A 15,026-nucleotide genomic window follows, 5' to 3' on the forward strand; every position below is an offset into this window, starting at 1 on the left:
TTAAAACGATTCAAAACTAATCATCATGCAGCTGAGTGGTACAGCATCAGGCATGAAACTTGAGTGAGTTTTCCATGTTTAGTGCTTGTTTCTTTCTTTGTCATCATCTAAGTCCTTCATTCAAGTGCTGACGGGGTTGTAAGGCTCAGTGAATGTTCCCAACCTCCAATATCCCTTGATTGTTCCTGGGCATGTGGCAGGTTCTTCTTTTTCTCTTTCTTGATTCCCTTAATCACAATTGAGAACAATTGGAAACCACGTTAGAGAAAAATCCACAACTAATTTTCAATATGCTACTAATATATGTTAACAGAGGAAAGAGCACCTCCTCGAACATTTCTTGATGCAGATTTAAATGGCATTTCTTCCTATTATTTGATGATAGCTGATCTGCGACATTCCTGAATAGTTGAAACCCCTGAATATCTCCATTTCTAATGCTTGCTTCCAGCTGCAATGTGAATTATTTTATCAATACGAAAACAATAACAGCTAAAACAAACATTAAAAATCAATGGTCTAAGTTAGGCTTTCTCAGCTCAAGCATTTCACACTTGGTTAAAATGGTGTACCTGTTTATAATTGAACGTGACACGTGTCAGTCAACATTCATTTATAACAGTCAACGTAAGTTTGTGCTTGGGACCAAATTTATGAAATTAAACATAAATGGGAGACTAGATTCATGAAAAAAATTTAAAGGAGGACTAAAATCAAAATTGAAGACAATTAGGAAATCAAATTTGTAATTTTGTCATAACTAAATAATACATTAAGAAATCAATTAATATTATATTTCAACAGTTAGCATTTCATAAAATTCTTTATTTGTTTCATTCGTTCTTAATTTTTTTTTAAATTTTTGGCTTAATACCCAATTTGGTCTTTAGTCTTTTAGCATGCAATTGGGTCCCTTAATTTTCAAATTTTACCCAATTGGATTATTGTCTTTAGATCCATTTAATTGATTCACGAATATGTCATACATGACTGTTAGAGATATTTCTTCTATGGTTTTTTATGGTGTGCACATATAGTGGCGGTTTGTAATTGCCACTTTATTATTATTTTAAGAAAATCCAAAAAAAGAAACTTTGATCAATATTCATCCTCACAAATCTGAAACCATTGTCAATGGCAACCGCAACCATTGCATATCCCACCCCTCTTGTTCGATATAGTGCCTTGGTGCCAAGTCCTTTGTCCCAAATGTCGTTGGTGTCCCTTGCTGAATCGCGATGCCTATGTACATCAGGTCATCGACATTGATGTAATTTCCCAAGCACGATTACTGGAGTTGAGATTGCGATTGATGTGAATAAAGACATAAGAGATTTGAGAAACGTTGGAGGTGTTGGGCGATTGAGAAGCTACAAGATTTGAGATTAAAGTTCCGAGATTTGAGATAAAATATATTTTTATCCCTTAAAATATATTAAATTTTGGTTTAGGTCCCTTTTTTGCTTTACATGAATTTAAATTTTAAAAAATTTAGCGATTATGTAATACGCATTTAGCCAAATTCTAATAAGTAATTAATCCAAGTAATAATGTTTCAAGTCTCTTAATCAAGGAAATTATGGTTCAAATCCAAAATCTTATGTATGAAGAACATTTAGTTGGGGAGACACAACCTACCTTTTTGTGCCTTCAGATTTCTCAAGATATTGGTTTCGGTGTGTTGAAGCGTCGGGAAGTTTACCAAATCTTTGTTTCACTCAGACCATATATATTCAATATGTACACATTTGTATGGAGTAAAAGTAAGGTAAATATTGAGTTCTCTACTAGAAAACCTATGTGACATAAACAAAATATCTAAAACTATAAAGGGTGAAAACTATCAAGTTAAAAGCGTTGGGTCGTTCTACTGAATTCCTCTTGATATTTAAGAAGTTTTTTTCTCTATTTAACGTTATTTTAGTGTTCTTATTCTGAGAAACTACTCAAACCATGATTCCTCAAGTGAATGAGCACATTAAATAGATAGTAAGAGTGTTACATCAAGATTGTTCAGCAGAGCTTCCCAACAAAGAGGCTTAGCCTTCCATTACAAGCAAAAACTCAAACTAAAGAAATGAATTGTTTTTGGTGAAAGAAATGGAAGAAGATGGTTGAGGAATCTCCTACAATCTCTAACCCTAAATTTCTCTCTTTTCTAGCCTAAGCTCTCTCTACCGCTCTCCTTGTGTCTCTCTTGCTTCCTAAAATGCGAACTCTTTGTACTCCCTTATATTTTCGCCAATTTCAGTGTTTTAAAGGTTCTTGGACCTTTCTGCTTTCAAAGGCTCTCTAAGCGAGAGTAAGTGAATTTTGGCTTTGTGAGACTGGGCCCACTGAGCGCGAGAAGAGACAACGTCCTTGCTAGGTGGGCGGGCAAGCTGCGCGCTGGGCGAGCACATCTCTGGCTTATTCTCTTCTAAGGTTTCCCCATTCGCTAAGCAAGTTGTATGTCTCACTAAGCGGATGTCACTCGTTGAGCGGATTTGCCTCGCTGAGTGAGTCATCAATTACTTGAACCTTCTATTCTTTAGCCTGAGTTGGATTCAACATTAATTCACAAAATTGGAGTATTTACTCTATAAAATAACACTACAAAGAAAAATATGTACAATTCCTACAAATAGAACCATAAATTAAAGATAAAACACTAATTCCCTACAAATATTTAATATCAAACTAACTCATGAATAACAACTAACACGATGGAAAACGCATCAACACTCTTACAATCATATTGATACGCAAAAAAAGTGAAGTTACATCACATGACATCTTATAATTTTTTTTCTAATGTGACATAAATAAATGCATACTATACAATTTTTATCATCCTATTAGAAGTACAATTATTCAAATTAAGCACGAGGCACCACTACCAATTGTCATTTTTTTTATCTTATTCATTATTTAAACTAGTTGGAAACAGGCACTGCGTGCCTCAACTACTGATTTCTTTTATTTTTTTCAATTTTAAATTAAAAAATAATAATTAGAAATTCTAAATAATTGTCTTAATTGAGGAATTATTCTTTCTGATAGCTGTATTTGAGTTGTTTTTAGAATTAGTTAGAGGGTAAAATGATTTTAAAAAAATATGTACACCAAATAAAAATAGTCAACACTAATATATTTAAACTTACCTAAATGCACATCAAGAGTCCTTATACTTTGACTTGTGCAAATATCTTTTTCAGTATTCCAGTACACCCATAAAACTACACCAACTTTAAAAAAATGGTTTACTTAAGCATGATAGTTTTCTTAAAATCCTAAAATAAGTTAAATTAAACACACTTCATAATGTGATTCTATAACTAATTATTTCAAAATTATATTGTCTTTACTTGTCAGCTGTCTCACATTTCCATGAATCTTAATTTGAATGTGAACATGACATCATTGACTATTTGATTGGAAAAGAAAAAGAAACGAAATACATACTCCCTGCTGGTCTTTCTTCCCAGCAAAAATTACTTATCCAGATTTGTTATTCAAAACATTCAATTCAACATTTGCTGGATGAAAAGTAAGAAGACTAGGCCAAATTTGTCCAAGAGTCCCTGTGACAGCAATCTGGTCGATTTGCATCTAGAAACAATGCAATCTTCAAGCATATGACTGTTTTGGGATAACTATCAAAGAGGACAATGGGTTTCCCATGATATAATTAATATAAACTCAATCACATGATCACATCCACTGCTCGATACAGTATATATATATATATATATATATATATATATATATATATATATTCAAACTCAAATTCGAAGCTCTAAAACTAGGAAGGAGAAACTACAGACGCTGCCTTAAAAAATTCAGCAACTAATGAAAACTTTGGTTGATGCAAAATTTTAACTAATGGCTCAGTTATGTATACAATTCTATTCATCCCCGTATTTTAGCTTTTTCTTCTGCTTTCTACGCTGATCACGCAAACCTGGAACAACATACCAGAATTTTTAGTCTTTTACTGACTAGAAGCACAAATATTGCTCAAAAATAAATTAAATAGTAAGGAAAAGATATTCAAGACTGAAAACTTACGCTTTTTCTCCTCTTTACGCTTTCTTTTTAAATTCTGCATATTTCTCTGTTTTCCAGCCAAATCCTTGGCATCCATTCGCACCTGTGACGGAAAAAGGGTGATAAGTCAAAAAATTTGATCACATCAAACATGATAATTGGGTTTAAGAATGAGGTTAAGGCTTAGAAATTAGCTCTAGTCCAAGTTTTTGTTAGTTATTGTGTCTTGGTGTTATGGCTTTAACTTTTTTTCCCAGTTTGGCCAAGAGCTTTTTTCATATCAAATACTATGAAATGGAAGCCCAAGTGTAGAGAAGGGAAAAAAAAGGAAGAATAATGCCATATTCACAATGCTCTTTTTCTGCTGCATATTTGACATTTACAACATTATGACATAATAGAAATAGACAATAAAGAAAAAGCATCCTCAATTTACACATCAGGCAGGCAAATCTCATATTTGAAGTCAGAACTTTTATCATCCATCACAATTCACAAGGCAGAAAAAAACAATTGCCAGCATATGAAAAATGGTAAAACATTCTATTCTACCTCTTCACCAGCACTTCGAAGTGCCTGAAGTGCATCCACACAATCTTGACCAATCACTACCAACTTCCCCTTTTTGCCTAGTCCTGAACCCTGGTGATCACTTAGTTTTTGCCTTGCTAATTGTTGCAATTGCTCCTGCATGAGGGGTGAGACACCAGCCTGGAAAGAGAGTATTACGCTAAGAGTTTTGTCCTCAAACCTTCAAGGTAAAAGTTAAAAAGAAAAGAAACAATGGAAAACATATTCCTAATAATGTTTCTCCAATCAATTTTAAAATATTAACTTATTAAGGCATCTTGTTTTGACATTTATCAGCAAGCATGACACCCTGAGGCATTATCCAACAGAAAAATGCCAATAATAATTTCTTTATTATAAAGAAAATATTAGCTCATCCAGGTTGCATATACAGAGGTAACAAATGGATTAGAATATGATAATAATGTATTATTTTATTGAAGACAATGAAACACATATGGGCCCCATTCTGGTGGTGTGGTAGAAATTTTTAATTCCTTAGATCAATTGCATCTACAGTCCCAAATTGCAACTCGATCCCAATTACTAGTAGTAGAGACAGCCCAACCCAAGATCCCACTTTGGGATGACTGGAACTAAGACAGACCTATGATCAAAAGTATATATATCTCCAATTCTGCATTAGAAAATATTAAAATCAATATCCTTATGCTCTACCTCCTGCCTTCCCCTTGTAATCAGCCAATCACTATGCTACTTATAAATAACATCAAAAAGAAAGTGCTAAGGTGAAATATAAACATAGTAAGGATAATACCCCAGCTAAATATCGATGTGAAAATGTTTTTGATTGTAATGGACGTGAAATCAGTATTTTGAGATCCTGCAATTAGTAAGATTTGAGAAGAATTAAATAAATTGGAAAAGGGGGGAATACCGACTATATATCATTGCATTTAACATAAAAGTATCAAACCTCCTGCAATTTCTTCAATTGTCTAGAGCTGGCCTTCATTTGCTTATGTTTGTTCACTTGTTCCTCTTCGCTGTCATAACTTTCTGTAACTAATTCTACTGAGCTAGAATTCCTATCAAACCAGTTTTTCTCAGCCTTTTCCTACAATAAGAAAAATATAATTCACACATAAAAGTACACATCTGGTCAGAAATAGATAAAGTGTAACATTCCTAACAAGGAAAGAAATAGACAAGGATAAGATAACCTAAAAAATCTACAACATAACCAGTAAAGACTCAATCAGGAATTACTGAATAGGGAGACGGTCAGAAATGAGGTAAGAAAGCAAAACAGAAATTCAACTGTTTAACCCGTAAAAGTAAAGACTTACAAGAAAATCTGCCAGAGTAGGTAATTGAATTCAAAATCATTTTAATCATACACGGGTTACATAAATGATGTCTATTTGACGTGCATCAGTATACCTGGGAATCCTTCCTTGTTATCTTGTCTATTTGACGTGCAAGAGATAATCGTTTTAGGACCTCTGGCATGTAAGAGTTCTCTAAAGGAAACCGCTGAAAGTTATCCTGTATGTATGACCAAGACAATATACCGAAATTTAAATTAATTAATTATTTTGGTCTAGATGAAGCAGCATGAATTACTGACTTTCTCCAAAAACATATATTGACTATTTTTTATTAACTGGTTTGAATAAGAGATAATTAAAATAACAGCTATAAAGTGCAACTTTAATATCTCTAAGATAGATTATATAGATTATTAAATTTAAAACAAAAGAACTGTTTCAAAACACACCTTGGAAAATGACTTGCACAATGAAGCAAACTTTGATGTATCTCTTGATGATATTAAAGCAATACTACAACCTTCAGCAGAAGCTCTGGCTGTTCTTCCACTTCTATGAACATAAACCTAAAAGTAAGAAGCAAGTTTCAGATGTCATATACAGATTATAGAAATATATGAATCAAAGAAAAAAAGGCATTCCATACCTCTGCTGAATGTGGAAGCTGATAGTGGACAACAGTTCTAACACCAGGAATATCAAGACCCCTTGCAGCAACATCTGTAGCAACAAGTATGCCATTTTCATTTTCACGAAAGCGATCCATGGCCTACATCCAGAGGCAAAATGATGAGGGAAATAAAATGCAATATTTAATGAAATTAATAGATTACTCAGTAATAACATAATTAGTCACAATTTCAAGGATCTGACACATCTGAGTTCCATGCCCCATGAAAGGAGAGACAAAGTAGACACACAATGCTCATGGATGGACAATATACTTTTAAAATTCAGTAACTAGGTTCACTTTATTTATCTATAGAAAAAAAAGTTACTAAGAAAAGAAGTCGAGGAGCATTATTTGAGTATAGAAATTCTCAAAACATGAGTTTGGACTAGGGATTTTTCTAGTTTGTTTTGCCTTCTTTCAATTCTTAAATTATTGCTCACTATCCTAATTGCTAAAGATTCCTTTTAGGTAAAATGAAATGAAAATCCAAAGCTCCGAAGTCAAGTCTTTCTTTCTCTGAGTAATGATATTTAATAGGAAAAGGATCAACACTAATGACCTGGTGTTGAAATTGACCTTCTTTTTGTTAGAGGAATGGAGAAAATGAGGATTAGACTCTAGACAACCACAAAGGCTTTATTAACATATTAGAAATAGACCAACAAAGCTGAACTCAAGCCCAAAAACTAGCCCTAGTGGGAGTATAGCTCAAGTATTTTAAGGAGTATTTTGGCCATATTCCTAACCAATATGGGGAGGAACATCAAATGTTATAATGAACATTTTGATAACATTCGTAACCAATGTGATACATACATCTCAACCATGAAGTTTGCATAAATAGACATCTACAAATGGCCTGGTATCAAGACTAGATTATCAAGTAGGCTTTAATACTATATTATGAACCAACTATCCCAAAAACTTTAACTACTTAGATGAAGACACGTGAATGGTTTAATATATTTCTAACAGGACACAAACCTTCAAACGAGCACGCTGCTGCATTTGGGCATGAAGAGTCCAAACATTGATGCCAAGAATGCGCAGTATGGAAGAAATATGGCGTAAAGCTGCAATTGAAGTACAGAAAACTATTGTGCGTCCTTGTCCATGGACAGTCAAAATATAGTACAAATAGGCATCTTTATCTTCTTCTCTGCATCTGCAAAAAATAATTAACATTGCATCATCAAACAAAAATTACATTTCATGTCATATTAAACTTTACTTGTTGACTTCATCATAGATAATAAGTTGTAGACTTCTAGTTAATAAAATCTTGGAAATTTGGCAAGAATGCTCAACAATAAACTAAAACTCTACTTTGCACAAGGAGGAATAAAAAGCAAGTGCCCCAGGTTATGTAACCTAACACAATAGCATATTCAAAAAACAATTTCAGTCAAAAATGATTATATCAATTAAAAAAATGTATTTTCTAAAACTCGAGTTCCAGTTCTAGAGTTTAGATATGAATTTACATACTCAATAAATGACTCCTCAAGCTTAGTTGCTAATATAGACGGATTAGTAAGATCAATAATTGCTGCATTAGATCTCATTCCTGCACGCTCAGAAAGAGTTTCGATAGAATTCAATCCATCTGTCAATGATTGCTTTTGTTTAATTGAGCCTCGTTTTAGCTTCTTGCGAAAATCAGAAGATAGTGCAACAGTTGCAGAAAAAACAAGAGTTTGCCTTTTCTTTCTTTGGTAACTAGAAACTGTAACACAACTTTGTACATGTTGAGAGTTATCTTCAGCAGAATTGTTGGACATGGGAAGCATATCAATTATTGACTGCAACTCCTTAAAATGACCATTTTGTACCATACGATCAGCCTCATCCAGCACAAAGAAAGACAATGAATGTAACTGCAAATCAACATGGTTGACATCAAAAATGACTTCCAATGAAAACAATTTCTAATCTATTTATACATACCTTGCATTAATCCTGCAGCAGTAATCAATCAAGAACAAAAAAAAAAGCAACAAAAAAATATAAGCAAAATGATATGTCCAACACCATCCAGCATGCATACATTGTCATTAAACAGCATAGTATTTAGCTAGGAATGAGCAATATATCATTCTTGCTATGATCTAAGTCATACCAGCATGCTTAATCATGGCTCATATACATTGCACAATAAGGATCAAGAACTGCCAAGAGCCCATTATTTATGTGTTCTGACTTCTTCAGCATTCATTTTCTTTTCTTTTTTTCTATTTAATTGTGCAGATAAGTAGCTTCCAATTTTCCACTATACTTTCTCCCTTGTCAATTATCTAACAAATTATTATTCATAAAAAACAATAATATAATTCTTGCAAATATAAATTCAGTGATACCCAAACTTCATAATGCATCGCATTAGCAATTACCTCAACTAGATGTTTTTCTCCAGCTGACATAAGTTCCCATAACCTTCCTGGAGTCCCAACAACAATCTCAGGCTTTGCTTTTAAAAGTCTCTCCTGCTTTTCTGCTAAAATTCCCCCAACTATAGGAGTCACTCTAACATTAATATGTTTGGCTACTGCTTTCAGATGATCAGTGACCTGAAAAAGCAATTACAGCACAAAATAAGAAAATTGACCATTTCTATCATTAACGATTACTGTTGGGATCCAGAAAGAATGTTCACTATGAAGATTTTCAGATTATTATCTTAGTTACAGATTCCAAAGTTTTACAGATCAGCACAGCTAATTCTTAAGTTTAACAATAGATCCAACTAAATCAGAAAGATGAATTCCATGACAACAGAAGTTAACATGAGTACAGCAGAGCTAGTGAACAGAAGTACAGAATACCACATGCAACAACAATAATCTACAAAAATAAAAAATGAGCAATTCATTTTTAAAGGAAACTACAGTTAGAATGATTGACGGTCTGACAATATCAAGCATGTTAAATTGGTTACTAGACAAAACTGCATATGAAGTTTTAGCATATTTCTCTTTGTTGAGGTCATGAAAAATTGATGCAAAAACCTCCTAGGTGCTAAATGTTTTCACTTATTTCATTTAGTATGTGTTTAAAAATATATGAAAATATCTTATCATGTCTTAGAATATCTTAAATTATCCTCTAGGATTGGTTTCCTTATTTCCTAGTTATCTCTTAGGATTGGTTTCTATATTTCCTTATCCTATCAGGATTTGTTTCCCTGAATAGTTAGCATTAGTGAACATATTGTTAGTGCTTTAGGTTTTATGAATATATTCACCACATCAATACATTGCAATACATCTTGGTTATCATCGATAATGCTTCATCCTCTTTTATCTTTCTCCCTCCCTCTAAACCTAAAACCACATAATTTCAATAGTATAGTATGCATCAGAGACACCAGCAAATTGTTTTCAATATTGAAACTTTCATTGTTGGCACTTGTTTCAGTATTCAAACAACACTTGAAATCCAATATAGCATTTCAAGTTTTTGTAATAGCCCACATTTTAATATAACTAGGAAAATCTCCCACCCGTTACTGTAAGTGTTCTTAAGGTTAACCCATAAAACTTTGACTGAAACCAGATTCCACAAATAAAACAATACAAGTAGTCAGTAACCAGGAGGTTCCATTTTGTTTTGTTCCATTAGATAACCTTGACCCACCCATTCTGCTAAAAGCTTAGGAAATCCTTCATCAGCCTCATAAAACTCAGGATTGCTGTAATTAAATTCCATTTGAGTTACTCCCTCAGATGGACAAGGATGGCTCCCAAGTTACACCATATGAGACTTGTTTGTAACTACTATAAAACTAAATACACAGCATAAAAGTTTCAACTTCTCACCCTAGTCATATAAACATCATTGTAACAATCAAGTGACTGACAATCATGAAAATGAACAGAAAGCCTTGATAAGTACCTGAAGTGCAAGTTCTCTAGTCGGAGCAATAATAAGAGCCCTCAGAAGACCAGTAGAAGCATACTTTTCAGGTTCTTCACCCCTTTCTCCAACCATGTTTCCGGCCTTCTCTCTCTCCTCCAAAAGACGTTGCAAAATGGGCAAACCAAATGCAAGTGTTTTGCCGGATCCTGTCTCAGCAGCCCCAACAACGTCCTGTCAAATGCACACACAAGAATTCTCATTAAAGCTAATCAAGTAATCTTAGGATACAAACCCCACACAGTGCCTTGAAGAAGAGCTTCAAACAAACCTTCCCTTGATGAGCAGCAGCTGGAATACAAGCCTTCTGAATTGGTGTTGGCTCCTTGAAGCCAAGCTTGCATATAGCTTTCAAGAGGAGAGGATGAAGCCTCAATTCATTCCATGCATAAAATTCAGTTTCATCAACGTCCTCCTCCCCAATATCATCCTTCACATTAGTATCTAAACCTATATTCAGATATAGCAATCAGAAAAATGCATCTTTCTCATCTTCAATTATTAACATTACAACAGCAACAATCCTACTATGTGAGGTTGGCTACATGGATCACACGGCAGCATTCGGCATGGTTAAAAACCAAAGTTTTGGAAATATTATTAAGCCTGAGATCTCCCAATCTTCAATTATTAAGATTGCACAAACAATTCCCATTTCAGGAACCTACACACACACACCAGCATACAAACACATACAAATGTACATATAATTAGAAATTAATTATTTAATTAATTTAAAATTAAAAAACCAATTACCAGCATCTGACGGCTCAACTGTCTGATCTTCTCTGGCATCCTTCTTCTTGTTCTTTGTCTTCTTCTTCTTTTTCTTCTTCTCTTTAGACTTCAGACTCTCATCCAACTCTGCTTCGACCACCGTGTCGTCGCTACAAGCACTGTCAACTCCATCCTGCTGCTGCTTCTTCACATTTTCGTTCTGTTCAGACTTCTTCTTCTTCGTCTTCCTCTTGTCAACTTCAGGTTCGGGAATACTCAAACCATACTCAGCCTCATCAATCTCCTCGAGCGAAAGAAAACCTACACAACACAAAACACGAACAGAATAAAATAACAGAAAAACAGAAACTGGTAAACCCTAGAACCAACACTGTTCTTCACAACGACACCAATGCAAACAAGCAAAACATTCAGCTACACTACAGATGCTTAAATTTCAAGTTCATTTAATAAAATCAAAACATTATCAAGCAATATATACATATATATATATATATATATATATATATATATATATATATATATTGTAAATAAAAAAAAAGTGACTAGAAGTGAAACGAACCTCCTTCGAGTTCGTTGGAGCCAATGAACAAGGAGAAAGCGTCGTCGTCGTCGTTTTGAGGAAGAGCGGAGTTCCACGGAAGCGAGTCGAGACGGTCAAGTTCGGGATCGCTTTTTGCTGAAGCTCGTTTTCTCTTCGGCTTTCTCTGAGAAGAGTTTGCTGTTGCTGCTGCTGCTTCCATGGCTAACGGCACCGCCGCGTTCAACGTTTCTCTAAAGTGTATCTATTCGCCTTTGCTGAACAAACTCGAACAAATAGACTGTGTATTAAGTGAAGTTGGGCTCCAACATCTGGTTTGGGTCAATATCAAACTTTGGAGGCCCATGCTATTTATACCCCTTCATTCTCTTAACACCCCAATGTTTTTTTTTTGTTTTCTTATATTCCCAAAATACTCCTCTTTTCTCTCACCTTTACATCCATACTTTTATTAGGATTTCATAAAAACTAGTTTCTATTTTTTTTTCAACTAATTTCTCCTTCCACTAGGTCGGTCTATTTGAGGGTAAAGTAGTATGTATAAAAAATTCAGTCACAACTTCATCTCTTTGATTAAGTAGGTATTCCCATGTTTGAAGGCGATTTCCCAAATGACACTCCAAAGAATTAACATCGAACTCATTAGGTACAACTCTTTTAATCTTGAAAGGAAACTCCACTATTTGAATATTTGAATCATTAGAATTATTCCTTTAAAGAGGTAAAGATGTTGAAGTTGTATTATCTTCTGTCTTGAAAAATGCATCTATTTTTTTATGCTTGAACATTGTGGCTTTTAAAAATGTCGCTCATTAGCATATATTAAACAAATCCAATAGAGTATTTTAACCAATTAGCATAAGAGACAATAAAAAATAACTCCATAATATTAACAAGATTGTGACTTAAGTTGCCTATCCACAATTTGTAAAATAATTTATCAAAATGCAAGCACAAAAATAAATTTACGAAATTGAACAAAATGCAATTTTTAAGGAAATAAACATTGAAATGCTATCCTTGGATTAGTTTTAAGGCTCTAGTGGTACCATAACTTGATGTGCCGCACGCTCACGTATTCTACAATTCGGATAAGAGGTATAGACTATAGAGAAATATTGTCTGATTTTTAGTTTCTCTCACGTATGGAGAAATATTATCTTATTTTTACCTTTTGCAGGTCAATTACCTCTTACTGAAACATTTTTTTAGTGAAGACCTAATACTGAAACTGAACCAAATTGTTAACATTATATATATATATATATATATATATATATATATATATATATATATATATATATACCACATCACATCAAAGATTAGCTTAAAACTGAAAAGTAAGCTAGAAATTAGAAAATTCATTAATAGTTGAAAATGGGAAGCTTTCAAATAATTATTTTTTAAAATTAGAAGTGTTTGATAATATTAGTTATTGAAATAGTTAAAAAATATAAAATCATAATTTATTTTTAAAAAAGTAACTAGAAATTTTAATAAATATATTGAAGATAATAATAAAAGAAAATATAAAAAAATTAAAAATTAATATTTTAAAAATACTACTTAAAATAACATTTAAAAAAAGTTAAAAATTATTTATAAAAAAATCAAATAAATTTTTCAATTAATAAAAAAACTAAAAATCAACTAAAATATCTAGCCAGGGAGTGATTATTGCTTTTTATTTGGTTGAAAACAAGACCAAGGTAAAGCAGTGGAACCGGAAGATGATGATTGATTCATGGCACAAAAAGCACTACTCAATAATTTTGGTACAAAGAATGAGTGTCATTATGTCCATACCCATTAGTCGATAATGAGTGTATATTCTAAATACCAACACATATATGCCAATACGAAGTTATTTTAATACCCTACTCACACAATACTCAAGCAAATGTACACTGCATGTTTAAGACTCAATTAATAGCCCGCCAAATAAATGGAATCAGATCATATTCATGTGGAAATTAAAAAGGTTTGGCTCGTGGACAAATTGTCCACTTGCATATCTTTTTTCACTTTGCAACATGCATTTCATTTGTCTAGTTTCTATTCCTTAAGGACATCACCTTTGATACAACTACATTTGAAATGGGATTAAGCATCAACAGTACTTTAAATACAGTTAAATATACATTTTTAGGCTCTGTTAAGATTTATATTAAATTTTAGAAGATTTTTATGAAATATGTTGACAATATATGAGAGCTGAGATTCTAGAAATGTCTAGTACATGCTTGATAAAAAAAATAAAAATAGTTAAAAAAATTAACTAAAAAATTAGTTAAAAGCTGAACGTGAATTGTAATATCTTAATAGCTCAAAAATTAATATTATAACTTTTTCTTAAATTTTTTTTATCATAGATCTCTCCAAAATATTGTAATGTAGAATAGTCAAACACCACCTTGAAACATATCTATTCCTAACTAGAACATCCTTCAGCACTAATAAATAGTTTGTCAAGCTTAACAATTGTTGTAAGCATTCACATAGCCACTATCATTATGAACAAGTACTTGATTTGTACTAGTTTCCTCTGCAAATAAAAACTATAGTTTTGAAATAACAGACTTTGTATTTAGTTTTTTTTTTCGGTACAGATTGACAGACTTTGTATATCTCCAAAAACTAACTCATATTCTAACGATCTCTTTAAATATAACAATTTTTTCATTATATCCTTTATTTTTAAAAGGCTATAATTTACTATTTGTAAAATTTTATCTCTTTCATATATTTCCTCTATTAATTTGTTTTATACGCTAAATCTGTCTAAATATTACAAGTTTTTAATCGACGTCTCGTTCGTAAGAGACACACTTAATGTACAAAACATACCAAAAAACATAATAGACAAAAATTAAAATGACTAAATTATAAAATTTTTTAATGAGGGAATAAATGAGAAAATCATAATATTTATACGAAATAAAAATATATTTAATCCTTAAAATAAGCTAGCTTCAATTCATTTAAGTAGCATGACAGATATAGCAATAATTATAGATGTAGTTTGCAGGAAGTTTTTAAACTCATAGTTTTGCAATGTTATTATTTTTTTTATATAAAAAAAAGACAAGAAGTATAAAATCTGTTTCTACTAATCATGCGCAAAGCTAACCATCAATAAGCATCGTTGTTTGAGGGCATGTTTTAAAGAAATTCAAAAAAAAAAATCTCATGAAAAGTATACTAATTTATTTCTTAAAAAATAAAAGTTAAGCTAAATTTGGATGCAAACCCATCTATTGTTTTTTAGATT

At 32.4% G+C, this 15,026-nt stretch overlaps 1 protein-coding gene across 1 annotated transcript; it reads right to left on the bottom strand.

Moving 5' to 3' along the window:
* Positions 1–3,437: 3,437 nt before the first annotated feature.
* Positions 3,438–12,013, bottom strand: LOC114418472 (DEAD-box ATP-dependent RNA helicase 13-like). Its single transcript, XM_028383833.1, has 15 exons — positions 11,777–12,013; positions 11,233–11,514; positions 10,748–10,926; positions 10,456–10,650; positions 8,955–9,131; positions 8,053–8,441; positions 7,549–7,729; positions 6,538–6,660; positions 6,341–6,457; positions 6,004–6,108; positions 5,537–5,677; positions 5,378–5,443; positions 4,582–4,740; positions 4,051–4,132; positions 3,438–3,943 (listed from the first exon to the last, which is right to left on the bottom strand). Exons 1-15 carry the CDS (start codon positions 11,955–11,957, stop codon positions 3,888–3,890), a joined length of 2,433 nt encoding a protein of 810 aa, XP_028239634.1. The 5' UTR covers positions 11,958–12,013; the 3' UTR covers positions 3,438–3,887.
* Positions 12,014–15,026: the final 3,013 nt, after the last annotated feature.

This window comes from Glycine soja, chromosome 7 (genome assembly GCF_004193775.1).
Source record: "Glycine soja cultivar W05 chromosome 7, ASM419377v2, whole genome shotgun sequence".
NCBI lineage: Eukaryota > Viridiplantae > Streptophyta > Magnoliopsida > Fabales > Fabaceae > Glycine > Glycine soja.

Coding starts and splice junctions, on each gene's coding strand:
- LOC114418472 (XM_028383833.1), bottom strand. CDS start 11,957: ATGGAAGCAGCAGCAGCAACAGCAAACTCTTCTCAGAGAAAGCCGAAG. Junction 9,132..10,455: donor CTAGAGAACTTGCACTTCAG/GTACTTATCAAG, acceptor TTGCTTTTTCAG/GTCACTGATCATCTGAAAGC. Junction 6,661..7,548: donor AGCAGCGTGCTCGTTTGAAG/GTTTGTGTCCTG, acceptor CTCTGGATGTAG/GCCATGGATCGCTTTCGTGA.